This window comes from Pogona vitticeps, chromosome 9 (genome assembly GCF_051106095.1).
Source record: "Pogona vitticeps strain Pit_001003342236 chromosome 9, PviZW2.1, whole genome shotgun sequence".
NCBI classification, from domain to species: domain Eukaryota; kingdom Metazoa; phylum Chordata; class Lepidosauria; order Squamata; family Agamidae; genus Pogona; species Pogona vitticeps.
In genome coordinates, this window is record NC_135791.1 from 8,073,147 (window position 1) to 8,100,366 (window position 27,220).

Below are 27,220 nucleotides of genomic sequence, written 5' to 3' on the forward strand. Positions count from 1 at the left end.
TCTCCACTATGACCTGTCCGTCTTGGGTGTCCCTGCACGGCGTAGCCCATTGCTTCTCTGAATTACTCAAGCCCCTTCGCCACAACAAGGCAGCAATCCGTGAAGGGGCACACAGTCTTACCTGTTCCTTTTCTCAACAACACCCCCTTGTGGCATCAACAAAGCAATTCAAACAGGAGAATCACCGATTCTGTATGACCAAGTGGATATAAGAGCGACTGTAATGGTAAACCCTGAAAGTATTGCATCAGCTTCTCTCTCCCACTGCATCTCCTGCCCCGTTTGGAAATCATACTCCATTTTTTTATGTAACTATAAAAGATTCTTTTGGCCCCATGTTGCAAAATGTTAGGAAATGCGCCACTGCATTAGAAAGTAATATAGACGAAGCAGGAATACCAAGAGAACATTTAGGTGGAGTCTGAGAAATGTTGCTTGGTAGCAAATGTCAATGGGTGGTTGCTTTAATACATCAAAGGCTCATGATTTCATAGCCTGCTTCTTTATGAAGTACTTAAAATCAAGCTTACCAAGCATTGTGCAATGTAATGAACTGCTGAGGTGAGGGTTGTGTGTGGAGAATGTTCGTCCTTTGCCTGTTAACGGAGCACCCAACTATTTTGAAATAAGCTTCATCTTCATAAGAAGTGTTAGCTCTGTTGTCCGTTGGACTAAGGAGGCAGTTTACTCCAGGGAAATTACATGAGGGTTTGTGAAAGGGCAGCAAACTGTTATTCTATCTGCCTGGGAGAAAAAAGGGACTTGTAGACTTTCAGCCTCAGTTTGTGAGCCAAACCTCGAAAATGAAATGAAATACAAATAAATAAATAATGCCAGCTCACTGGTATTGGAGAAGTAAAATAAAGCATTGCCCAAGCCATGTTACAAGAGACTCCTTCCCTCTCCCCAAATGTACACACATCAGTATTAATAGAAACAAGCATTACTTCCTTTTTGGAAGCATTACTCCAGATCCAGGTCTATACAGCCTGTGTCCTGAGTACACTCCTGTACTGCAGTGAGTCCTGGACCCTTTGTGCATGGCAGGAGAGGAAGCTGAACACCTTCCATACGCGTTGCCTCCGACGGATTTTTGGTATCACCTGGCAGGACAAAGTTCCAAATAGAGTAGTCCTAGAACAAGCTGGAATTTCCAGCATGTATACATTACTGAAACAACACCGTCTACGTTGGCTTGGGCACATCGTAAGAATGGCTGATGGTCAGACTCCAAAAGATCTCTTGTATGGAGAATTAGTGCAGGGAAACTGCCCCAGAGGGAGACCACAGCTGCGATACAAGAACATCTGCAAGTGGGATCTGAAGGCCTTAGGAATGGACCTCAACAGATGGGGAACAATGACATCTGAGCGTTCAGCCTGGAGGCAGGCATTGCATCATGGCCTCTCCCAATTTGAAGAGACCCTTGTACAGCAGGCCGAGGCAAAGAGGCAGTCCCGAAAGAAGCAAAACCAGGGAGCTGAACAGGGGACAGATTGTATTTGTCTTCAATGTGGAAGAGATTGTCACTCTCGAATTGGCCTTCTCAGCCACACTAGACACTGTTCCATGACCTCCATATAGAGCACGATACCATAGTCTCTCCAGACTGAAGGATGCCTACTACTACTCCAGAATGTGTAGTCTGCTTAACACTTTAGCTTTTAAAAAAAGACTCTTATTTTATTTCTGTCATTTACCATATTTTCCCGTGTATAAGACGCCCCCCCCCACTTTTCTAATCCAAAATTAAGAGTGGGGCTTAGCAAATAGGGGGGGAGCAGGGATCAAAGCCCTGCAGGATCACATTGATCCCTGCTTTTCCCTCCACTTGTTTTTGTTCTCTCCTCAGCTTACTTCCATGTATACGATGACCCTCAATTTTTGGTCTAGATTTTAGACAAAAGTATAGTCTTATACATGGAAGAATACGGTATATAAACATATACTAACATTTCTATCCTCCTTTCTCTTTTCCATCAAAGAACTAGAAAAATCTGCCTCAGCTCACACCACTTTCCTTGAAGGACACAAAATGGCTGCCAACCCCAGCCTCCTGCTGTTTCGAGCATGGCCAGCAGACAAATTCCAGCAATTCACACAGGAAGAGAAGGGCAGTGAGAACCTCCCTTCTGTTCACTTGCACTTCCTTTCTGTCTTATGTTCTCTGGAATCTCTGCATATGTACGGCCAACTGCAGTTTCCCATCACATTGCGTTTGTAGATCATCCAGCATTGCATCTGTGCTAAGCAGAAGAACGGAGGATGTGCAGATGAGAAGATAAAGGCTAGGCGGGAGAATAAGATATTTTTTGGGTGATAAAAAGAGACACTACTACAATACTGTGCTACTCAAACAAATGAGTGTAGCTATTTATTTGTGCCTCATAGGAGAGGGATTAAAACAGTAGAAAACCCTGGTTTAAAATGTATGCCAACATATATGGAAAGCAAGCACTCTGGACCAAGGGTGGGTGCCTTTCCTCTCTTCCCTTTTACTCATTTCGGACTGCTACTTTTAGGGCTCTCTGCTTTCTGCTTCTTTCTTTGCAGCCATTTCCTTTCTTTTTACTCTTCTCCCTTAGAGAGGTGGGCCTACAGAGAAATCAAAACTAAGATATCCACTAACCATGCCTTATATTTCTTTTTCTTTCTGCATTGTCTCATTGTGAGGCCAGGGACAGTGATGCAATGACCCCTGTCAGTATCCTCAGGTCCATCAAAATGCCATACCTCAAGTCCCCTCGTGGATCTGGGAGAAGCTATGCTGTTGTAGGACCACACAGGAGAAGTAGAAACCCAAGTGGATCTGGAAGATCAAGAGGCAGGTGAAAATTGCTGGGATGACAAAAGCCAAGTCTAGAAGCATCCATCTATACACATACACACGCGCACACCCTCTTGTGTGTATGCTTCATCTCTGCCTTGAAATAATGTATTATGCATACATTTCCCATGAGAACGTTGTTTTGAAGATGGTAGGCGATATAAGCATTGAATTCTATTGTTGGTATACACAAGAAAAAAAGAAAAGGTGAGAGATAGAGAAAAAAGAACCAAGAAGAGCAAAAGTGCAGGGTCAATTGTCAAAGGGGGGAGGAGACCAGTGGGAGTTAAAGAGATATAAAGGTGGAGGAGGAGGAGGCTGAAAGGAAACTAGGCAAAGAAGAGAGCTCAGGCCAGACAGGGGAAGTAGAAAGGGGTTGAAGAAGAGATATGGAATGACCCATTCGAAGATCCTGCTACAGAGGCGTTATCACATAGACTTTGAAGCACCCGAGGAACCACTTTGTGGGGGGTGTCGTCTGGCTTCCCATTCGGTGCTATAGACAGCCTGCAGAACTACAAAGAAGTGCATCTCCCGCAAAGACCTGGGCCTCCCAGGAAGCACTGGGACAGTTTCCTTCATGCACAGGAAACGGGGCCATCTGAAACAGCCTGGAAGGTCAGCCCTGTTCCGGGCGCAAATAAAATGCAGGTGTGTGTCTGTGGGCTGGAACGAGAGTCCAAAAGAGCACGGATGATGTACCTCTGGTGATCCTGTCTGACAATCGTGGGAATGGCAGCTGAACACACTGGAAAGGCACCAGGTTGGCAAACACTGTTTTATCCTAATACATGGAAGGGAAATCACACACACATACACACACAAGTAAGGGAAATCACACAGACACACACACACACACACACACACACACACACACACACACACACACACGTGTGTACACATATATATGTATTTGGCTGCTTGTCACTTTATGTTTCTCAACGAAACATAGGGAAAGATATCCTGGACAGTTACTGCAAAAATCCTCCTGACAATGTTGATTATTTTCACTTTGGTGGAGATCAGCTCTCAGCTCTTGCCACATCCTGGCCCTTGCAGCTGCCAAACCACCAACATTTATTTACCCAACTACAAATCTTTTAGATGTGTGTACCTTCTTCATGAGAGAAAAGAAAGGCGGGTTTGTCCTTCTCTCCGCTACGGAGGCTTCCTATACTTCTTGTTCTTTTCTGAAAAGAACCTCAAAGATACAAGCTGTCCCATGGTAGTCTCTGTTTGACATAATTCTTTGGGCCTTGTGAAAACATGCACCAGCCACTTTCCTGGTATTGATGCGAAGACACCTTAGGCAGGATGAGTTATCATCCCATGACACCTCCTGCAGCAGGCCTCATTTACACGTCCATGATTTCTTGTTCCACTGATTTCTCCTCCGGCTGCACATACTTCTCTTGGACTGCCAGTGTGCTGATTGTGTGAAAGTTAAGGACAACGAAGCAGCAAACAGGGGCCAGTGTTCAAGGTGCAAGCCAGAGGCTGCTGAACCATCATTCTTCATCTCTAGTTGATGGTTAGATGACAAGACAACAAATACATGTTCTGAAGATGCCGGCCACAGAGACTGGCAAAATGTTAGGAAGAAAAACCTCCAGAACACAGCCAAACAGCCCGAAAAAAAAACGACAACCAGCATTGGATCCCAGCCATGAAAGCCTTCGAGAATACAAATACATGTACACTTCATCCAAATGTATAGTATCAAATACAGTGCATCTTACAAAAATGGAATTTCAGCTGTATGGAACAAAAGTGGGTGAAATAATCCCTTTATATCATACCCTGTTCCCCTGAAAATAAGCCCTAATCTGAAAATAAATCCCAGTACGATTTTTCCAGATGCTTGTAATATAAACTCTACCCCCAAAATAAGTCCCAGTTAAGTGAAACTCCACCCTCCACCTTTGTGCAGCAACCATGATGAAGACATGTATTTGAATAAGTGTAGATTGTTGTACATGGAAAAAAAATCCCCTGAAAATAAGCCCTAATGAGTTTTTTTGGCCCAAAAATTAATATAAGACCCTGTCTTAATTTTGGGGAAACACAGTATAAGAACCTTCAGAACTAGGCACAACACATCAAACAATTTTATCCAAATCCCAATGGTCTTCACATTTTATTCAGTGGGTGGTAAAACTTTCTTTACACCCTTACTCAGGAGAAATTGCTTTTAAGAGCTACAAGAGAAGGAGCTAGAGGGATTCTAGGCGTCAGTGGCACCCTCTGGCTTGGAGTTTTTACTCTGCCCCAAAGTCTTAAAAACCAACCTGTAAAGCCAGAGTTTATTTTTTCCCCACAAATCTCTGAATAAACCAGCAGGGTCTCTATTTATAAGCTGGATTTTATGGGCCATTCTGTGCAGACTCTGGCAAACCCACTTCCAGGATATGGAAGTCTCACGTGCAAATTCTTAGGGGCTCCCACATCTCTGCCACTGGGTCATGCACACAAACCCTTTCATACATGAGAGGAGATGCAACGTCGTAAACATGACTTGTCCTGTTCATTTCACTGGAACTGCTCTAAAGAGGTCTCAATCTGGGCCCAATCCATATCACTGCACACAAAAATTTAGCTCAATTGCCACAGCCCCAATGTGTGTTTTTTTTTTAAAAAAAACACCAAATTACAGCTGCAGAAATAGACAGATCTGCACCTGCAGGGATTCTACACAGGTCTGATTCACAACTTAAAAGACCTCCAAGTGATCAGCCGACACCCAATGTTAAATGACAACAAAATGATGGGAGAGCAAACTTCTTTGAATAATTAATTCCTGACATATACAAACAAGGCCTAGCCTCTGAAGAGGAAGACAGAGTGGTGGGGGAAAAAGGGAAAAGGATACGATGAGAAGTGAAAATCAGCCCCCACGGCCGCAGACATCAGGACTTCGAGGCTTCTGTGCTCCCCATCCCCGAAGGAGTAGCCATTGGCCTTGTCTACTGCTTGCATCACACACCGCATGCTCTCTTTGTCCTGGAAAGGAGACAGGTGAGGGATTCCAAATGGATTTTTCTATGGTACTTCACCATGCTATTCACGATCTGATTTCTTGCAAAGCAATTTCACACAACTGCATTCCACTCCATGGCTTATGAAAACTCTTGTCTATTGAATCAGAATGACTGGCTGATAGACTGATGGAATTTATATACCGCCCCATTAGCGCAACGCACTATTCCGGGCAGTTTACAACAAGATAAAAACACTGTCATCATATATTTAAATAAAACAAATGAACCAACTCATGGAACTCCAAGAGACATAAATTGAAAAATATGGAATATAGCTATAAATGATAAATTAACTTGTAGTTTAAAGGTTAAGGAGAGTTGAAAAAGTTATAATTTTTGTGAAATATGGGGCAGATTTTTGGAATATGGGTTAATAAGAGGAAAAGGGAAAGCTCCAAATCAAGAATCAATGCAGTTCTGGAGAAGAGGACAATAGAAGAAGAAGAAGAAGAAGAAGAAGAAGAAGAAGAAGAAGAAGAAGAAGAAGAAGAAGAAGAAGAAGAAGAAGGTGGAGGAAGAAGATTACAGCAAGAGGTCCCGTTTATAGTGGTGGAGAACACAGTTAAATTGTATTTTAGTTTATGTGTTATATGTTTATGTGTATGTTATAATTATAGAAAATAAAAAATATTTTAAAAAATAAAAGTGGCATGCAAGACAGAACCCCACCCCATCCACACATGGACATTGCCACTTGATGCTCCAGTCATCAAGAGCAGCAGCAAAAACATATGTGAACAAGCCTACAGGATGATTGTTAACCACAAGCTGTTCCCTCATCCTTAAAATATTCACTTCTGTACAGTGGGGTCTTGACTTAAGAACGGCCCGAGTTAAGAACATTTTGACTTAAGAACCGCTCTCATAGGAAAATATTGACTTGACTTACATACTTAGATTTGAGTTACGAACTGAAAAAAACCATGTGGGAGGCAGGGAAAGTCCAAAATTTGAACTTTCAGTTAACTGTTGGCCAGTGAAAAAGGTGCCTGTCTGCTTCCTCACTCCTCCCAGCGTTTAGAGAGTGGATTGGGAGACAGTCTTCAGACTGCCTGCTACTGTCCTGCCTGGACTGTATTTTCCCTGCCTTCCCTGAACCTTTCTTGACCTAAGAAAAAAAGAAACAAAATATCCCCCTCTAGTGGTTGAAGGCGGAATAGCAGCTTCCCATTAGTTTCTATGGACGGAAAAGAGCAGATACGGATCAAATGGTTTTCAATGCATTCCTATGGGAAATGCAGATTTGACCTGAGAACTTTTTGACTTGAGAACCGCCTTCCAATACGGATTAAGTTCTCAAGTCAAGACCCCACTGTATTAGAAATTTTTTTAACCCTGTTACAGTTGTCTAAATTCATCATTGTTGGACTTCATAATAAAAACAGGCATGCCTTTGCATTTCATATGGTACATTATTGTATGTATGTTATATATTTTTCCTGCTAAGTTAAACAATTGTTCCTTAATTTTTGCACTAAAAATGTGTCCCCTCCAGCATATTGCAAGTGATCACCCTTCCCTTGCATCACTTTCTCCTACTCTGGTGCCTTCTAGACCTCAAGAGGAAGTCTTAAGGTCTAGAAGGCCTGAGAAGAAGAAGTCTGTGTAGGTCCACGTAATGAATTCATGGCTAAGGTGAGAATTGAATTGGCATTTCTCAGCTTCCAGGCTATCTTTTAGCCACCAAATTGTACTAAATGTCATTAATGTAGGAAAAAGACAAACAGCTGTTTATTAAAAAAAATACAGCCACCCAGAGATCTTTGGGTAGTTTGGGCGGCATATATATTAAATAAATAAATTGAAAATCCTATAAAATTCAATGCAGGAAAATATATGCCAAAAGTTTTTTTTGTAGGAAAAGCAGGTGTCAAAAATACAGTCTGTTTGATATAGTGGATGCTTGGTCCACGAACTTCAATTATTTGCTTCCTGTCACCTGCCTTTGGTTACCTGAACATTGAGAGGCACAAAAGAGACCAAGCTGTAGTCCTCAATGACTCCCACAAGCTTCTCATTCAGGCGACGGTAATTCTTGAAGAAAGGATCTGAAGCCAGATGATCCACTAGGTATGACAGATCAAGAACCTCAGTGTAATAATCTAAATTGAAGGCTGCAAGGCAACCAAAAAAGAAAGAAAGAAAGAAAGAAAGAAAAGAAAAGAAAAGAAAAATGTTCAGGAAGTTCAGGAATAGATGTACAGATGAAAATGATTCATTGATAAACCTCTCTGGAAAAAGACTCTCAGAAGCAGAGCAAACAGAAATTCAGCAGCTTAACCTTCTTCTACATGGGAGAGGTGTTCCTTGCAGTATATTATTTTTTTGTTCTGTAGCCAGAGAGATCGTGTGGCCTCCATGTTCACAGAACCAGGCGGGAACTTCAAAAGAACCAGATTCAAGTCTCTATTGAGCCTTGGACCCATCACTCTCTCACAGACTGATCTACATCACAGGGTTATTCTGAGATTAAAATGGGAAGAATTGGGTAGGCTGTCTTAAACTCAATGGATTAAAGTTTATAGATATAATTAATAAGTCAGAAATTAAAATCATAATAATAACTACAGTGGTGCCTCGCTTAATGGCGATAATCCGTTCCAGGAAAATCACCGTTAAGCAAAAACATTGTAAAGCGAAAATAAAAAGCCTATTGAAACACATTGAAAACCTTTCAATATGTTCCAATGGGCTTAAAACTCACCGTCCAGCGAAGATCCTCCATAAGGCGGCCATTTTCGGTGCCTGTATAGTGAGGGATCCATCTCTAAACACAGCAGGGAGCCATCTTATTTACCCGGCGGCCATTTTGAAACCGCCGATCAGCTGTTAGAAAAACATCGTTTTGCAAAGAATCATTGCAAAGCGAAATCCCCCCATTTAGACCATCGTTTTGCAATCGCAAAAAGACCGTCATAATGCAGATTCATCATAATGCGGGGCAATCGTAAAGCGAGGCACCACTGTACAGTATATTCAAGGTCATAAGGGAAGTGATGAAGACTGGCCCCATATTCATTACACAAAATTCAGGACTCTTTTCAAATGCTCAGAGTAATTTATGCAATGTCTGAGGTGTTGCCTTCTTCTCCAAGTCTGTTTTCTTGGGCTGGCAGCTGCCCTTGAGAATCTCAAGGAAAGATCTTTTCCACCCTGTGACATTAACAGCACTGTGTCAGATAAATTTAAAATTTAACAGTCTTGACTTGGGGTAGGGGTCAATATATTTTCTGTCATGGGGAGGGAAGGGTTCATTTGTAAACCACTTTGAGATCGTGATAGTGAGGGGGCTAGAAATCTACCATTGCCTTCTTCGATACAATCCTGACAAAAATCCATCACTCTGCGCATGGCTTTTGGTAGCAGAAAAATATGCAGGAGGACCCCCTGTATCCTCAGGGGATTGGTTCCAAGCTGCCCCATGGATGCTGAAAAACAAGGATACTAGCGGACATTATTATAACAGTGAATGCTATACACAGCATGGGCCAATTCTGGTAACGACATCATAGAAATTTATTATTTCTGGATTTCTGTTAATCTTTTTAATATTCTCAGGCCGTGCCTAGTGAAATCAGCGATACTGATCCCATGGATACGGGAGTCCGACTGTAGCGCTAAAAGGTATTTGTAAGGTGGAGGCCTGGACAACAGTTGTCAGCTTCACAATAATTCTCACCCAGTTTCCCATACTGTTCGATCAGGTCCATTTTGGAGAGGACATTTACATGAGGAAGTTCGACGTGCAGCATGGTGGAGAGGGAAGTGCAGAGAATGGAAATGAACTTGCCAGGGTCTGTGCAGTAGTGAGAATCCACCAAATGGACAGCAGCCAGCTGCAACAAGCAAAGAAGAGCATAAAGAAGGATGAGACACACGTCCTGTCAAGTCTGGAGGTTAATACAGTGAAACGGCACAGATGTCAGCAGAGCTCCATCCTAATTCTTTATTTACACATTTCCTTAAAATAGCTTCTTAAAGGATTGACCTGTATCTAGAGGCTATCTATATTACAGAGAAAAAAATTACCTTTTCGATCTATATTTTACAGAATCTCCCATCCAACAGAGCTGCTGGATAGACTGTTGGTGGAATTCTCAGAGTTGCAGCCCCCCATTTTTTTCCCTAAACATCAATATCTGCATTAACTTTCTAAGCATTAATATCTGCAGGTCAAACTATCATGTGCATTCAAGTTCAAAGAATCTTTCTGGCACCAATCTTGCTTCATTTCTTCCACGGCATGAGATTTAAGGCTCCAGGGCATGGATGCCACCAGCTTTTCCACAGCTTTTTGACGCAAGGTTGACAGTCAGTCTGGCTGCCTTAAGCATTTGCTCCAAGATGGTACAGCCTAAGCCAAGCACCGGAAGGTGGCTGTGGAAGGAGAGGAGTGATTGCAGTGATCCAGGTTCACAGTTTAAGAAAATGTATATGACTTTTCTAACATGGAAAATATATTTCAAGAGCTTAAATCCAAGGATAAACATGAGAATTTCTTAATGACTACTTACCGTAGCATTACAGAAAGTTAGTAACAACACACAAATAAATCAAAACAAAACCTTTTTCAACAAGCAACCAAAAAAAAAAAAAAAACATCTTGCACATTATATCTGTACATTATTAAAAAAAAATCCTTGGTTTTTATCCCTTGGTCCTACATCATCACTTAGAAAAAAATAAATGAAATATATCCATCCATAAGGATTTGGTGGTTCACCATCAGAACATTGCATGTTTTATATAAGAAGCAAGCATCTTTCAATAAGGCAGTCGCACTTGGAAATTTCTCAGAGAAGCTGGCCAGAGCACGTTACATCTCTTCGCTAGCCCTTTTCCCAGTCTACCAAACCACTAACAAACTTCTGAAAAAATGATTTGCCCTTGCACATGTTTATATATATGCAATATTGCCATGGTTGGCTGGCTATGGACTGTCTGGCCTCCACAGTAAATACGAGTCAATCCTGAATAATAACATGCCCTGCATGTGTTGCAGAGGACATCATTTTGCATTGATTTGGGAACCAGCAGATGGGATCGTTACTGCTACATCACTGTTATTGTTACTGAGCATCTTGAAAACTCAAGAAGCTGGAGCAGAGAACCTGTGATTTCTTAATTTTGGACTGCAGTTCGCATCATTCCTGGCCATTACACATCCCAGCTGGGGCTAAGAGGAGGCAACATGCAACAGCTGGAGAGGCACAGGTGTTATTGGACTACAACTCCCAGAAATCCTGATCAGCACAGCTCGTGGTGAAAGCTTTGGGAGTTGTAGTCCAAGAATACCTGGGGACCCAAGGTTGGGTCTAAAGCATGAGGCACTAGTACAACAAAGCATCCAGTGGCACCTTAAAGACTCGCACCAGCGCAGAGTGGAAAGGCAATGGCTGGTTTCCCTTGTTCTGGCATGTTCGCCAGTAAATGCTGCACTGGTTGCAGATTGGCTGAATAACTGGTGGGGTGACAGGAAGCCGGACAGAGTGGCTTACGGGAGTACCCTTACATGATTGCCCTTCTCCTCTGCACAGTACAAAGGATCCTGGCCGAAGAGACTTTCCATGTTGGCTGGTTGGGACTTCTTCCCCCCCCCCATCCCTTCAATTCCCAACCATGCGGCAACGTCTGAAGGGCTGTTCTTACCTGCACTCACTTGAACATGAGCAGAACCATCTATGGGGTCAGCAAAATCTGCCCTGACAGAGTCCTGATTCACACAGGAGTGTTGTACTCACGTTGAAGTAAAGCTAGGCAGCATATGCCGCTTAATATGGCGAAACTGTGGAGGATAAACAGCTATCTGAAAGATTTCTAAAATGAAGTCGCCATCAGAGTTGAAACAGGACAGCTAGGATACCTGGGCTCACCATTCACAAATATATCTCCAGGCTGTTTGGGACTACAATTGCCATCACCCCTCAGGCAGCATGGGCCCAGTTGTGGAAAGCTGCTGTGTGGTATGAGAGAAAGCTGAATCTCCAACAACATGACAGCCTGCCCTTCCAACCCAGGCAGCTTCTGTTATGGATTCATGGCAGTCCAGAAAAAGACAGAAACCTTTGTGCCTTGAACTGAACTGCCCAAACCATGACACCTTTTGTTGTAAAGTTTAAAAAGCGATCACATATCACAGAATCCTTGTGAACTACTGTATTTTTCTGCGTATAAGACATCCCCATGTATAAGACGCCCCACCACTTTTCTAACCCAAAATTAAGAAATCTAAGGGAGCTTAGCAAGTGCAAGGGGAAAGGGATCAAAGCCCTGCAGGATCGCTTTGATCCCTGCTTTCCCCTCCACTTGTTTTTGTTCTCTCCTCTGCTTACTTCCGTGTATAAGATGATACTCAATTTTTAGTCTAAAATTTTTAGACCAAAATATAGTCTTATACATGGAAAAATACACTACTATAAATTCTGTCTTTTCAATTTGGCCTCTGATGGACAACAATTTTTTAACAACAAACTGCAACTGAATGATTCAGTCACATTTCTTGAACACCAAACGTACCCTGAAGTTCCATTTAGCAAGCTGAACAAAGATGTTTCTCAATGAACTATGGTGGGTGCACAGCTCTACTTGTCCAGGGCAGTCAAATAAGACGTAATGTCCCTTAAATCGTGCTAGCTTCTCTTGCAGCCAGTCAAAGTTGGCTTCCAGGTACTCCATGCAATAGATTAAGCCACCATTGGGTCCCAGTTTCAAATTCTCCATCACATCAGCCAACGTTATCAGTTCTGAGATATCCACAGCGCACTGGTAGGGAATTCCTTCATTGGCTGGGTCCAGGTTTACCACAGCAACTTTACGCCCAATTGCAGAAAGGAACTCCTGCATGGCGAGACAGTAAGTCGTTTTCCCTGAACCAGGAGGCCCAATCACCGCCTGGCCGAAGTGTAACTCCGACGACGTGTAGCTTGTTGACATGATGAACGTCTCTTTTCCCTGTTTAACAACAAGAACAAAAAAGGAATGAAAAGCCATTTTGCACATTGCTTTAGAGGCAAAAGTGGATGCAGTGCAAGGCACAGACTCAGTAGCCAATCAGTCTCAAAATTCTACTATGATAAAGTCCCTGATGCATTTTCAATTGAAAGTTTTAGAATTACTCTTGAAATATTTAAGTATTTGCTCATGTAAACCTAAAGAGGGGAAAAAATAAAGAACAAGTAGGGTACTACTTGATGATGACCACTGATTTGGAGTCTTCTAATTTAGTATAATTAAAGTATTAGATTAGAGCTAGGCAGGTCTGAGATTGAAGTCCATTCAAGACACAAAAGTTAACTAGGGGTGAGGGCTCAAATTGCGGGATTCGCTGTCAAGTCAGACTTAAGTCACACCTGTGACTTGAATCAGGTTTTTTCTTTCTTTCTGTGATTTGGACTTGATTCCCAACTTGGAACCCACCCATGTCTCTTTTTTTTCTGGGGGAAAAAGCTTGTTTTTAATAGAGACTCGGACTTGGGACTCAGGACTTGGTACCAAAGCCCTGAACTCAGTCTCAAAAGATTTGCCAGCATCACTGAAGTTAACTAACTGATCTTGGGAGAGTTTCTTTCTCAGGCAAACCTACCTATGTAATCTTTGTAAAGGAAAATCATTTTAAATGTGGGGAACAGTAATGATATTTTTCACTTCAAATGGAAACAGCTCTTCACTTCCTGGTCAGTGTCACACTTTGCAATCACAAATCTGTTGCACAGCCCTAAACCGATGGTTGTTGGCATGTCATAACAACAACAGTGGCTGCCAGATACCTGAACCACTGAGCTATTCAACTAGCTGCTGCAAGCGATATATATTAGCAAGAAAACCAATAAACTTCTTTGGTTTGGGGGTAAGAATTCACAGACATGAGAAACAAAGCATCGCTCCTCTTTTTTTTAGAGTTTGTTCCTTATTTGTAACTTAACTGCCTGAAAAAAATATATGTAAAAGCAAAATAGAAATAAAAAGTAAAAAAAAAGACAATACAAACATTCACTAGCAAGCTTTTGTGCTTGAAAAAAGTAATCCAAAACAAAAGGTGCTAAAGAGAACTCCCCCCCCCCCTTTTTTTAAAAAAAGGATTTTTCTTACAAACTTATCTGTCACCTCAGTTTTTAGGGGGCTTTATGAAGAGTGGTGGTGGTGGGATAATAAAGCATACTTTCAGAAAACTGCTAATGGGCAGAATGAAAATCAGAATTATTGGGGTTCCACTGGACAGGATAGGCTTTAAGGAAGATGAGCATAAGCAATATAAGCCTTCGCGAATACATAAGCAATACTTTTACAAAGGTGGTGCGGAGTCCCTCGAAGCTAGATTTAAAAAGGTCTCTCTTTTAAAGACAAAACTGGGTCAATTCAGCCATTTCTAGCACATGTAATTATTAAACAAACTAGATTGTAAATAACACAAATCATTTCTGAGTAGTTTTAACCCATCAGAAAGTGGGTTAAAACTACGCAGCTTAAGCACAAGCACCTGGCTGCAGAGCCAGAGGTTGGGAGTTCGATTCCCCCTAGTGCCTCCTTGAAAAAGGCTGGACTCCATGATCCAGACTGGGTCCCTTCCAGCTCTGCAGTCCTACGATTATTACTGTTATTTATAAGCACGCCTCACCTCCTAAGGAACTGCAACACGGACCCTTTTCGCAACGCACCGCCCGCCTCCGACATAGAGACGGAAGCACTGTAGTTGCACGGCGGAATTTTCTTTGCAGCTGGACTCCGCCACAGGCTATGCCTAACTTCCGGTGACGTCAGCACTCTTTCCTCTCCCCAGGGCGGAAGTAAAAAATGCCTCGTGAGATATAACAATATAGATGTATCTAGCAAGAAAGGACTATGCAGAATATAAAAGGGAAATCTATATATATACAAGTTCCCTTGTATGTATGTATGCATGTATGCATGTATATGTATGTGTGTGTGTGTGTGTGTGTCGTGGCTTAGGGTCAAACTTAAGTATGTTATCCAAAGACGGAGGGAGAAATATAAATAAAGAGCGGTTTTTGACATGAACCCAAACCCGCCTCCTTGTTCACCAGTTTTGTTTGTCATTCTGCCTTTCTTTGTGATGCTGCTCTCTGCCTATTGTTCGTTTATTGGAGTGGTTCGTGTATTGCTTTAAGCCATTCTGGACAGTTTTTACAGATAGGGCCCAGAGACAAATGTAAATAAACGAAATAAACCAATTAGGCACTATATAACTTACAATAATTCCCTCTTGAGTCGGCTGCAGCAAAGAAGTGTGAAGAATCCTGTGACATCTCTAAATGTGGTCTAGCTGCATAAGCTTTGGGACTCCCCACACATTTTGTTAGAGGCATGTTATTCTATTAATTGCAGGCCATTAATTGCTATATTAATTGTTCCCAACCGCCGTCCAGGGAAAAAAGGCAAAAGCCAATGTTAATGAAGGTTATTAACACAGGGGGTAGCATGGCGGCGCTCTATCTCTTGCCGTCTCTATGGCATCTCTATGGAGTTTCTCTGTGCGTTGTTTATTCTCTTCCGGGTAGAAAAAAAGGAGACTATCAAGTGTTCCAAGCATACTTTACCGACTAAACGGTGAATGGTCTGAACAGGGAAGAAGCAAGATGACAGGCCGAAGAGGGCTTTGTTTTTGTCTCGTTCTAGAGACAACGGGAGAAGAAACAGCGGTCATGGAAACCCTCTTAACACGTGTTAAATTCAGGCGGGAACAGCAATTGGAAATACTTGGGATCTGCTACCTTTGCGTGTGAATGGGTTGCTCATAGTAGACATGTTCTTGATGGGCAGTATATAAATATAATAAATAAATATTTTAGGGGAGGAATAGCGATTACTTGTTAATTCTAAACTATTTGAGCACTTTTTCTATTTTTAAATACACACACATACACTTTTGTTAAAAAAGTTTTAAGCAACCAAAAAATAATACATAATGCACCACTCTTGCATTAATTATCTAATGCAATACTTACAAATAAATGTTCCATTTCCTAGAAAGGAATTCTCATTATGTCCTTTAGTTGGCAAAGTGTGTGAAGGAGGATTTTGTACCTGATCTGCCATAAAATGAAACTCAGTGGTCACAAGAACACACAGAATTTGCAAAGGCTGTGCTTGGACCTCTTTGGTTCAATTCATTACACTGCCTTATTCTGAAATTCAGGATGAAATCCTATATTTTAGATTAGCAGTCAAACTAGAGTAGACCCATTGATTCTGTGGGGATTTGGTGAGTCAACTCCCCAATAAACTGTTGATTCAAATGGAACAATTATGAGTTGTTATGCTAAAGTAAGTTGTAAATTACTGGAATTTAAAGAGGAATTGACTCCCCAAATCCCCACTGATTCAATGGCTTCATGAGTTTCTACATTAAGTAACAGGATTTCATCCTGTGTATCACTGTGACCATATGGAGTGTTCTGTGGCATTCCAAATGAATACTGTCACCATTTATAATATGTACATGTTTTGCCCAAAGCAGGGATGAATTTGTATTAGGAACTCACTGAGTTTCAGTCCCTCAACTTTATTTTCAAAGTCAAAGATGACATAGAGAACATTTCTTATCTCTGAACAAGGACAGTGTTTTCTGGTAAATAACCACAGCCAGCCTAGTAAAATTGGCACTGTGTCTGCTTTTTTGGATGAAAAACAGGATAAAGTTGTAAGAGGTATTTTAGGCCCTTTTTACTTAGTCGTAAACCAAAAAGATCACAGCTCCAAAGTTAATACTGTGGTGACATTTGTTCACTCTGTTCAAGGTCCTCACTTTCTCCGCTGATCATACCAGGATCAGCCCCTTTCTTGTAAAGAGCAAAGCACTGTTCTTTAGTAGGAATAATGGCAACTGAGCAAGATTTAATGTTCAGAATACATATGTGAACTGAAGTTGTGACAAGGGTTAATTTAAAAAAAAGGGGGATGGCAGATTATCTTCCTCAATCTGGCACATTATTCTAATGTGTAAACAAATGTTTAAAAAACATCATTTTGTGAACAATCGGTTCCCGAAGCAGTGGTCGTAACTGACTAGATAGGCGGGATATAAATTCAATAAATAAATAAATAAATCGCAAAGCGAAATTCCCCCATTTAGACCATCGTTTTGCTATCGCAATTGCAATCGCAAAAAGATCATCGTAAAGCGGATTTGTCGTAATGCGGGGCAATCGTAAAGCGAGGCACCACTGTATATCATTAGTCATTTTCATGTAAATCATAGCACACTATCATGAAAGCCCCTTGGCTGGTAATGAATTAATTCATTGCTTCCCATCTTTGCTGCTTCCTGCTCCAAGACCTTGATTAGACATCATAGATTTGAACTGGGTATTAGTTTCCTATAGCCAAGGATGCTGCCCCCTTCAGCATCAATAGTGCTATTATACCCATTGATAAGAACTTAACCACTTCTTGCAGATACCCATTTTGTAAGTCCATCAGGTGCTGGCTGACATTTCTAACCTGGGGTGTTGTGGGTGCAAGGATCAGAAGGGCCAGTAGTAGGCCTCAATCCTCTTGAAAAAGCATTAACCAAGTATATACCTTTAGCTAAATGATTTAATAAAAATAATTATTTTGTTCCAACTTGGTTGCAGTAACCTATGTTCTGTTAATAAATGTCTCCCTCAAAATAAATAAAAATAACGTTTCTCATTGCAAAAAAAAGCACATTTGGTCCAACAGTTTCTTCTTGCTGTCAGTCTCTCAAGAAGAACTGAAGCTCTGAGAAACACCATGCACGGCATGGAGGAATGCTGCATCTTGGCGATATTTCAAGCTGATTGGTAGCTGGCACCGAAGTAGTTCCTCTTCTCTGTCCTCAGGATGGGGCTCATCGTAGATGGTGGAGATCAGCCCGCAGCCACCCTGACGTGGTTTCTTGGGCTTGACGAACGTCTGCAGCTTTTCGCCATGGTACCTGAAGAACAGGATGGGAAAGAGAAATGAAGTGCCCATCTCTCTCTACTAATTATTTTAAACAGACAAATCAGAGAATTCCAGGCAGAAAATTCTCCTCTCTCACATCCAGTATGGTAAAGCACATTTCTTGCTTTCCCCCTTGTTTCTGAGGATTGCATGTCAATGGGACAACAGTTTGGACATTTCGGCAGACAAGGAATTTGAATGTATTTGACCCTCGGGGTTGGGGATTGTGGAACAGGATCTGAAAACACAGGGGCAAAGGCTTCAGCAGGTTTCGGAGGGTTAGTGAAATAAAAATATGTAATTTCTGGTTCTCAAATAGGCAGCCTTTCCTGAAAAAGCCTCTGGTATAGGTTTTTGGCACCAAAGGGAAAAAAGAGAAAGAAAATTATCCAAAGCGTGTTGGGGGTGGTGGGGGTGGAAAACTGACTCCCAGTTCCACCCAAGCTGTCCAATGCTGGTCTACCTATTTAAGATGAAAGCCAACATCTTCAGATGAATCGCTTACAGTGGTGCCTCGCCAGACAGTTACCCCGCATGACAGTTTTTTCACCAGACATTGACTTTTTGCGATTGCTGTAGTGATTTGCAAAACTGGGATTCCTATGGGGGAATTTCGCTGGACAATGTTTGGTCCCTGCTTCCCAAACCAATTTTCGCTAGACAACGATTTTGACAGCTCCCTCCGCGCTTGCAAAATGAGTGTTTTCGGGACCTAAGCTTCGCAAGACAGCTATTTAAACAGCTGATCGGCGGTTCGCAAAGCGGCTTTCCTGTGGCCGATCTTCGCTAGACAACGACGATTCTTCCCCATTGGAACGTATTAAACAGGTTTCAATGCACTCCAATGGGGAACTGCTTTTCGCTAGATGATGATTTCGCTAAACAGCAATTTCAATGGAACAGATTATCATCGTCTAGCGAGGCACCACTGTATTTCTCTCTTCTTCTAAAAGATCTCCTGTCACTTACCCCAATCCTCTCTTGCATTTGGGGTGCTGGCCTTCATTGCCCAGGGCTTCAGCGATCCCTGAATTGCTGCTTCCAAGACCAAGGCCCTCTGTCCATCCCTGTTTCTCCATCACTTTCCTGCCAATACCCTGAGGGGGAAGGAGACACATAGGAGAAATAGCAAAGCAAAAATAATGGTTTCGGCATAAAGAGAGGAGTCAATGTTTGACAATAAAGACATAATAACATGGTTAGCATTATTATCAGAACTGGATGAAGTTTGTCACTGTTGTTAATAACTATGATATGATTCACAATCCCTTACCACTGGCCATGCTGGGTGAGACTGAAGGGAGCTGTACATTAAAACGTCTAGAGGATCAAAGGTTCACCTCTGCATGGCAAGCACACAGGCAGTTCAAATCACCTATGTGGCCCCATCGTTGTTAATGTTCACATGGTGAGAGAGATCCATTGAGGTTCTCAGCAGCAGAGCAAACAGTGTAGACATGTGGGCTGCTAATCCCACAAGAACGCAGAAGAAACAGTGAAAGCAACTCACCTTCACTAAGAAAGGTTAGGATTTAGACTTTTCTGTCTTAAACATAAGCTGATAAAGTTATGTTCAAAACAGAAAAGCCTAAACCCTGGTTGTAACTAAACCAACATGTGCCTTAGAAGAAGTCTTAGAGGCACATGGGAAAGGCGTAACAGCATGTCTGCTCCTGAGCCATCTACTGAGAAAGGTAAGCAAGACTTACAGATGGACCCTGAGAATATCAGGCTAACAACAGACACAGGAGGAAACACAGGTCAGAGGGTTAAAGGGCAGACCGCCTCCCTAGCTACTCTGCTCCTGAATGCCCCTTGTGGTCATCTGGGCTCAATAAGTATTAAGAGGGAATACCTTGAGGATAGGACTTACAAGAGCAATTTCTAAAAAGAAAGACATGCTGTTCAAAATCCATTCTGCTTTATTCTGCTGTAAGCACACACGAGCTGGCTGAATAGCTCAGTGGGTTCGGTATCTGGCTGCAGAGTTCCTCACCATGCCTCCTGTGGGTACAGGCAGCCTATAGGGCCTTGAGCAAGCTGCAACAGTCCCAGGGCACCCCACATGCATACCCCAGAAGAATGGTAAACCACTTCTGAGTATTCTCTACCTGGAAAACCCCAAAAAGTGCCACCATACGTCAGAATTGACTTGACAGCACATAATGATAATTCACACCATCAACCTCTACCCTTACCTTAGTATATTTTTCAAAGTTCCCAACCGGCTGGCCCAGAACTGATCCATCCTCCAATCCATCTCGAAGTCTCTTCTCAAACCGCATCTTGACCAAATCCCGAGCATCCTTGTCACCACCGTCTAGGACAAATGGAAATCTGGCATCATTCAGAAAGCCAAAGGGCCCAACAGGCAGAAAGGAGAGAACCTTTAGCTTAGGGGCAGCTTTTTCCAACCTGCTGTTGACCCGTTGTTCTAGAATACAACCCCTATAATTCCACAGCCAACCAAAGGAGGACTTAGTGGTAAACCATATACATCCGTATGCACAGAGAGAGCCCGGAGTACTTTTTTAAAGAAAAATCAAGCGAAAGAGTTGGAAAAGGCCATCAAGAATTCTTCTCTTTCTGTCCTTCTGACTGTAATGGCTGGTCAGTCAGGGCTCTCTTCCCTTACGAAGCCACTGCCATTTTGCTGGTACTGATGACTTTGCATTAATACTCTCAAAAGGCAGTGCAGTGTAGTGGGCAGAGTGATTAGGGCCCAAGGGAGCTATGGCCAAAGCCCCCAATCCGCTGTGAGTCTACAAGGGAGGGGGGGAATTGGCAAACCATTTCTCGAACATCTCCTGTGCCTTGAAACTCCTATCAGGGGTTGTCATTAAACCTGAAACAGCTTAAAAGTACATAACAACCAGCCTTGAAATGGGGGATATAAAAGCCGTGTCTTTGCCTTTCTATTCCCACAAGGCAGGAACAGAAATGTGGCTTCAACCCTTGCCAAAAAGGGCAAAGGGGGGAAAAGAGGAAGGGAGGGATCCTCACAGCTGACTGCACAGGACACAGTTTCTTTCTACATCCAGTTAATGCTGGATTGTGAGGGGTTCTCAAACCAGGTTGCCTAGGAAGGACGGCTGAAGAAATGGCCTCTAGCAGCCATTTTTACCCTGTCTACCCTGCCTCACCTAAAGCCGCTTGTAGTATGGCATGAAACGGAATGTCACAAGAGCTTCTGAAGATTGTAGAGGTGTGGTTGCTGAGGGACCCCTCCACCTTCTGCCATTTCTTCATTTCCCATTGGAGGGGAGAAGGCACTGGCACGCCCCAGAGCACCCACAGGCCCTGCGAGGTCAGGATGGGGAGCAGAAATTTCATAGCCCACCCCTCCCATCCTGAGGCAACTCGCCTCGAGGTCACAGCAGAACTGCTTGGCATGAACATTTAAAACAAACATGTACGGTAATGGCAAAAATACAATCTCTCTTAATTACTGGATTTGGTTTGTGGGATTATATTGAGAGAGACAGCAAAATGCCACAGATACCATGGTATCTCCCCTGCCAGGTAAGGCTTTGCAACCAAAGGGAACTGTTTTACTTGCTTAGGAAGCCAATCTGCTATGGAGTCCGCTATATTTGAGTGGCAGGTATCAACATTATGGAACGGGTTGGCCTAGAAAAGGGACAGGGTTTAAGGAGTGACTTCTTGCTGGAAATATAAACTGGGGTAAAGGGTTTCTGAATATGTGATGTACCACTTTGTGTACACCTGCTATAGCAGGTCAGTACGTAAGGAAGAGGGGGCTGAATAAGCAGCAGTTTTGACTATTTTACGTAATCAGCAAGGTGTTGACTTTAAAAAGGCTGGCCGTAGCATAGTACATACAGTATGGCAAGAGAGTTAATAGATGCCAAGAACTACAACTCCCAGAAACCTCCAGCTAGCATGGCCACATGGCCCCTAGGGTGGCAGAGGAATTTTGGAAGCAATGGTCTCAAAAATAACATTTCTAACCTTTGACATTGAGAAAAACCCAGCTATCCTCACTCTCCCTTGAACTGTGCAGGGAAAATCAAAGGATGGCAGTCTGAAATGTTTGAGGCATCACATTCTGGTTAGAAAGATAAGTCAAACTTCTTGCAGAACTTGAAACGTCCGGCATGCATTAAAAGGAGCTTCACAAAAGGCACATTTTTATACTCGTTTAGGCTCTGTCCATTCCTGGCATCCTAAACCAAGGGTTTTTTTTAGTTCAAATTACCTTTGTCATAGTAGATGCTCATGTCCACATCCCAGTCATCTGCCGTCTGCTCATCAAAATCTGCCAAAAAGACAAGTGTGGCACTGTTAACTTTCTGTCAAATCATTAGCACAACGATGCCATCAAGATCAGCTCTTCTTGCCATAGCCAAATGCTGTCATGTATGCTGCAAATGTGTTGAAACTAGATATCGATGGTAGCATGGTAAAAAACAAAATAGAAACAAAAAACTTTGCTTCCTTTGATCCATAGGCCCTCAGAATGGAAACACTTAAAAAAACCCACATTTCCTGACTGTACACAAAAACCACCCGTTCGGCCTTTGTTTCTATTACCCCACACCTTCTTCCTTAGGACTTAATGCTTGCTTTATTATTTTTGTTTTGTTTTCTTAATGGTCCCATAAAGGGATCACCTGTCCCTGAGTATTTATTGTTCTGAGGACCACACGGCCTTGTCCTGGCTTCTTTTTCCTTGCACATCTCTTGGCATTGCATTTCCTTGACGCACGCTAACCCTCTTCCAGTTCTGACAAGAAGTGCAAGCATGCAGTAGACCACCCACCAAAAACAGAGTTAAGCCCATGCGTTTGCTATGGCCAACTCAAAATGCATTCCTTTCCCAAGTTCTAAGCTGGAAAGAGCAGCTGGCTTCTTTCTGAACACGGGTTGTGTTTCACAAATCACACGCACGATCAAGGGCAAGCCTGCTCCTTGAGGAAGGGAAGTGCCTTACAGTCTATTTTTGGGTGACACACAACAGGAGAGCATCGGAATCTGAGAGTAACCATTTGTAAAGGCACACGACTCAGAGTGCAGGCTTAGTGATGAAACTTTGAGCTTCCCCCAAAGATGAACGGCAAATGCAAAGCAGACCTGGGCAAAACAAGCAAATGGCATCTTTCCCAATGAAAAATACAATATAATTCACAGCCAGGAGTTCTTAAGTGTAAAGTGTACAGTACTCCCATCTCTGTGGAGACCTGAGCAAGGGCATAAGAATGGTGCCGCTCCTCCTCTTTCAGATATATATATATATGCATTTGGATGGGACTAAGAAGCAAGCATCAGTTTGTCTCCCCTCATCCCAGTCACAAAGAGAGACATGCCCTTCCTGGCTGCACAGACTCAGGAGCCTCTCATCCAGGGGCGCACAACTGGTGGCTCACTGGATATTGCTGGATTGCAACTCCCATCAGTCCTAACCACTTGCTGCCCTGGATGGGGCTGATGGGACTTGTAGTCCAATAACATTTGTAGGGCCACAAAAATTCTTCTCTTGGAAACACTGAAGTCTAACATCAATAGCTCCTGCCGTCTGCTTTACAACACATTTAAAGGCCAAGAAAAAGCCACAGAGGAAGTGACATTTTGCTCAAATGGCAAATTGCACCTTGCAGAGGATTCTGGAGGGTGCAGTTTGCTATTGTTCACACCTAGTACAAGGGAACTGTGTGTTTGCTGCAGTCATCCACAGCAGGGCAAAATGAATCCCAGACCTTGGGAGGACACACAGCCCTGACTTTATCACTTCAGAGCTTGAAGCGAATCTAAAATTGTTGAGCCGTAAGCGTTGGTAAAGGAACTTTTCAAAGTTACACAGGGAACAGTATGGACAAGCTGTAACTGAGACTGCAGTGCCTGGTGGAGGCGGGAATCTCTCTCTTACTATACACTTGCTTCAAATGTAGATTTGAAGAAACTGCAGAATCTGGATGGTAGTTCTGCAGCTAAAGTAACATCAAATGCTAGTTTGCTTTCCCATTCTGCTCAATGACAAGTCACCATTCATAGTTAATGTCTGACAGATAAAGGCTGCCTAGGGTGACCTTTTGTGGTGTCCCCCTGAAGCAGCAGCAGCTGGAAATAGGTTTTCCTTACGATTACCACCAGCGCTGATGTACTCTATCCCAAGGGCACTGCGAGCAAAAGAACCGTGGCGGGCCAGATGGAATAAGGAGGCAGCAATCAATGAAAGACAGCAGAAAAGGAATACCAGCGGGCTTGACATGGCTTGGATGTAACACAATACCAAGAGATATTTGTGTGGGTGGGGAAGTGATATGGAGCATCCAGTCACAGACTGGAGAAGAAATCCTCTCTTTTTTCTTTTTGGACGGGGGGCTTGTTTGTGCACTGAAGTGCCACAGACACTGACGGTCTGACGTTTCCAGCGCTTCCTTAATGAAGGGCTTCTACAAGAGCACAGGCTGGAAAAAAGATCAAGAATTGACAACAATGAGAAAGACCTCCAGCTTGCGATTACCTCCTCCTTCTTCTTGCTGCCAATACTGTGCATCTGTATAGAAGACTAAACCAGAGCCTCCTTTCTCCCATTTAAGTTCAATCTCCTCCTCGTACAAACGTTCCTTTGTGCGCTCCTGGCTGGTGACGTCCTCATGCAAAGCCTCATGTCGCTCCCATTCCTCGCATCTGTCATCATCAGCATCCTACAAGAGAAGTGGGTGGCAAGGAAACAGATTAACAAAACAGCAATGGCTGGCTCAGTTTTTTTCTGAGTAATCCCTTCGTCACTTTAGTAAATTTACTAACTGGAAGCCTGTTCAGATGACAGTCACCCTAGAACTTCCACTTGCGGATAGATGAACAAAGAGTTGTACCTTCACCTTCCGACTTCAGTGGCATTCCTGAACTGCAAAATACCATGTCTATTTAGACACAGGATCAGACTAACATTGTAATCTTAGCTTTACTTTCAATATGCAGCCATATTAGGAAGATTCTTTTTCCAAACAGATACGGTCTCTACTGTTTAAGGGATTATACTATATATGCATACAATACAAAAAGCAAACTCCTGAGGACTTTATCATTTGTAAAATCTTTTGAAAAAGATCTGAAAGCCTGCACACACTTTTGTGCTTTTTGATGGATCAATACAAGCAGAATATTAAGAATATTACCACAATACAGATTTTTATAATTTTGCCTCTCCTTTTTATAAGCAAGTAGACAATCCACCGTGAACAGCATCTGAAAAACTCCAGGATATGGGTATTGGAGTTAGTTATATCTGCTATTGATTAATTAGCTGCTCTTTTCTGACAAATGAGAAGCACAAAAATACCACAGATCAATTTTTGCAAACTATGTATTACTGTAACAAAAACCCTCCATTTTGATGGGCTGGGTTTTTAACCTTTTCTTTTTTGATGGCTTAATAAATTAATAAATCTTCAAAGATGCAAGTGCCACCAACTGGGTCTAATGTGGGCAGAAATCTATTGGTGATAAAGCACAAATTCCCCAGCTCCCAATACCTCTTTGCATAGTTGCTAATATACAATAGCAGAAACCTTTGAGTCAAAGTTCAGACAGTGGTTTGGGGCAACTTATATTAGACATCTCTGAGTTTCATATTAATGAAAGCATGTTGCCCAACCCAGATGAATAGTTAAATATTAGCAAAATCTTTTTCCTTCATTAAAGTGAATAAAATTGTGTCTCTAAGATATAAACATATAATTCCATTCTCTAACCAGAGATACATACGCTATCCAATGGAGACTCTTCTTGTGATGTCTTCTCTGGTTCTTCCCAATCTCCCTCTTCTGGGGCACAGCCTTGATTAGCCATTTCTCCTTCCAGAAGCTGTTCCCCTTCCGTTATTTCCTCTCCTGTAGATGTGTAGACTCGCTCTTCTTCTACAACAGTCTCCGTTTCCTCATACGTGTATGGCACATTTCCATACCTGCGGGAAGACCCAGTCTTTGGGAACTGTAATTGCAACTTTCTGATAACCCTAGAAGGCATACGGCAGGCTTTGATGAGATCCAAGAAGACTCTCATGGGCGTCCCTACATTGCCATGAGGCATGAAAGCAGGAGGATTCAGTTCAGGCAGGAGTTTTAAATCTTCCTGAGTAAAAGTTTCTTTTGATGTCCTGCAGTGTTCCTTTTTGGTTTTATAGGGAAATGTGCCAGCATCTGTGACAAAATGAAAAAATAAAACATTGAACAAGCACAGTACTGCCATGTAAAGACTGAAATCCTGTTAGCATAAAGTTATGTCATGTAAACAGGATGTCATCATTATCCAGTGACAAGAACATTTAATTTAAATGAATGTAAGGCCTCCTATTGTCCCTTTTCAGTTTCTGAGGTTCCCAAAAGCTCTCCTTTGCCCTGGGGAGACTTGAGACAGAGAAAGGCTTTAACAGCCAAAAATTACTGCCAGATTGTAGATGGGCATCCTGATCCTAGCAAAGCAAATGTTTGATATTAAGGGCTCCCCCTCCTGCAATCCTGAGGCTCCTAAAGGCTGCTCCGTGAGCAGAAGGGAGCCTCAGAACCTGAAAAGGGAGGACAGGAACTTTTCAATTCATTTAAATTAAATATTCCCAACATTATTCCTTTACATGTAGTAAATGTGTGCAAGGGGACTTCGGCCAGTTTTCATTTCTCATTTATTCTCGGGGAAAAAAGAATTCAGAAACATACTACATTTAACTGCTATAACAAATATTAAAGGTTATTCCATTTGCAGGACTGGCCCAAACCCTTTTGTTGATTGAGAAGAAAATATTACTTCCTTTTGCCCAGAACTTAAGGTACACTGTAGCCAAGGCCAGGCAAGTTATTTTGGTCCATGTTGCAGAAACTCCCACCTCCCAAACCCTTCTCCTTTACAGCAAAGATAGTATGTAGTTGCATGACTAGCCCAGCTGCTCATCTAGTGTATAATTCCTTATAGAAATAATATAATTATTGGAGCCGAAAACGTGAAAGGTACACTGGGTGGTCTACCGAGTTGTACTTTAGGGCTAGGCAAGAAGACCTATTCAAGATATGAACCACCAGAGACTTCCCTCTTGTCTACTACCTCTGTCCGGGGAAACGCGAACCCTTCTTATGAGGCACCGGCCGAGAACAGTTTCTCCCTGCCTGTCAATCCAGCGCTTGCCCGAGTACATACGAAGCAAACGCCGCGACCAGCCGGACCGCACCACGACCAAGCAGCAACAAGTCGGCCCTGGCCGCGGAGGGACCTCGGACCGCTCTCCGCCTTCGGGACGGTGCCGGAAATGGAAGCAGAGGAAGCCGCCGGCCTCGATGAATTGGCTGAAGTAGGAGCGGAGATCGGGGGAGCGAAGCCGGGCAGGAATGCAGCTCACCAGGCAATACCGGCCCTCGGGTTGAAGAGCGGAAGGGCCAGCAGTGGGCGCCGCCATTTTGCAAGGCCACAACACATCACG

General features: G+C 42.7%; 2 protein-coding genes across 3 annotated transcripts; both read right to left on the minus strand.

Moving 5' to 3' along the window:
• Positions 1–824: 824 nt before the first annotated feature.
• GPN2 (GPN-loop GTPase 2) lies at positions 825–16,826 on the minus strand. Of its 2 annotated transcripts, XR_013538402.1 has the most exons (7): positions 14,480–14,657; positions 12,382–12,816; positions 9,545–9,701; positions 7,819–7,979; positions 5,697–5,827; positions 3,942–4,255; positions 825–2,809 (listed from the first exon to the last, which is right to left on the minus strand). XR_013538402.1 is itself a non-coding variant. In XM_078380038.1 (6 exons), exons 2-6 carry the CDS (start codon positions 12,796–12,798, stop codon positions 4,183–4,185), a joined length of 939 nt encoding a protein of 312 aa, XP_078236164.1. In that variant the 5' UTR covers positions 12,799–12,816; positions 14,480–16,826; the 3' UTR covers positions 3,724–4,182. The 2 variants fall into 2 exon arrangements, 1 of the variants encoding a protein (XP_078236164.1); XM_078380038.1 differs by lacking the exon at positions 825–2,809 and having other exon boundaries at positions 3,724–4,255; positions 14,480–16,826.
• A 574-nt stretch (positions 16,827–17,400) lies between these two features.
• GPATCH3 (G-patch domain containing 3) lies at positions 17,401–27,220 on the minus strand. Its single transcript, XM_020806941.3, has 7 exons — positions 26,848–27,220; positions 25,519–25,952; positions 24,272–24,455; positions 22,007–22,066; positions 19,986–20,107; positions 18,757–18,884; positions 17,401–17,779 (listed from the first exon to the last, which is right to left on the minus strand). Exons 1-7 carry the CDS (start codon positions 27,194–27,196, stop codon positions 17,566–17,568), a joined length of 1,491 nt encoding a protein of 496 aa, XP_020662600.3. The 5' UTR covers positions 27,197–27,220; the 3' UTR covers positions 17,401–17,565.

Bases quoted from the DNA above. Each gene is read 5' to 3' on its own strand.
- GPATCH3 (XM_020806941.3), bottom strand. From the start codon at position 27,196: ATGGCGGCGCCCACTGCTGGCCCTTCCGCTCTTCAACCCGAGGGCCGG. The intron at 18,885-19,985 runs GTAAGGGTAGAG...CTTCCCCCTCAG, and splicing joins ACTTTGAAAAATATACTAAG to GGTATTGGCAGGAAAGTGAT. The intron at 17,780-18,756 runs GTAAGTGACAGG...CCTGTTCTTCAG, and splicing joins AAATGCAAGAGAGGATTGGG to GTACCATGGCGAAAAGCTGC.
- GPN2 (XM_078380038.1), bottom strand. From the start codon at position 12,798: ATGTCAACAAGCTACACGTCGTCGGAGTTACACTTCGGCCAGGCGGTG. The intron at 9,702-12,381 runs GTACGTTTGGTG...TGCTTGTTGCAG, and splicing joins TTGCTAAATGGAACTTCAGG to CTGGCTGCTGTCCATTTGGT. The intron at 4,256-5,696 runs GTATCCTTTTCC...TCACACAATCAG, and splicing joins GCTGATTTTCACTTCTCATC to CACACTGGCAGTCCAAGAGA.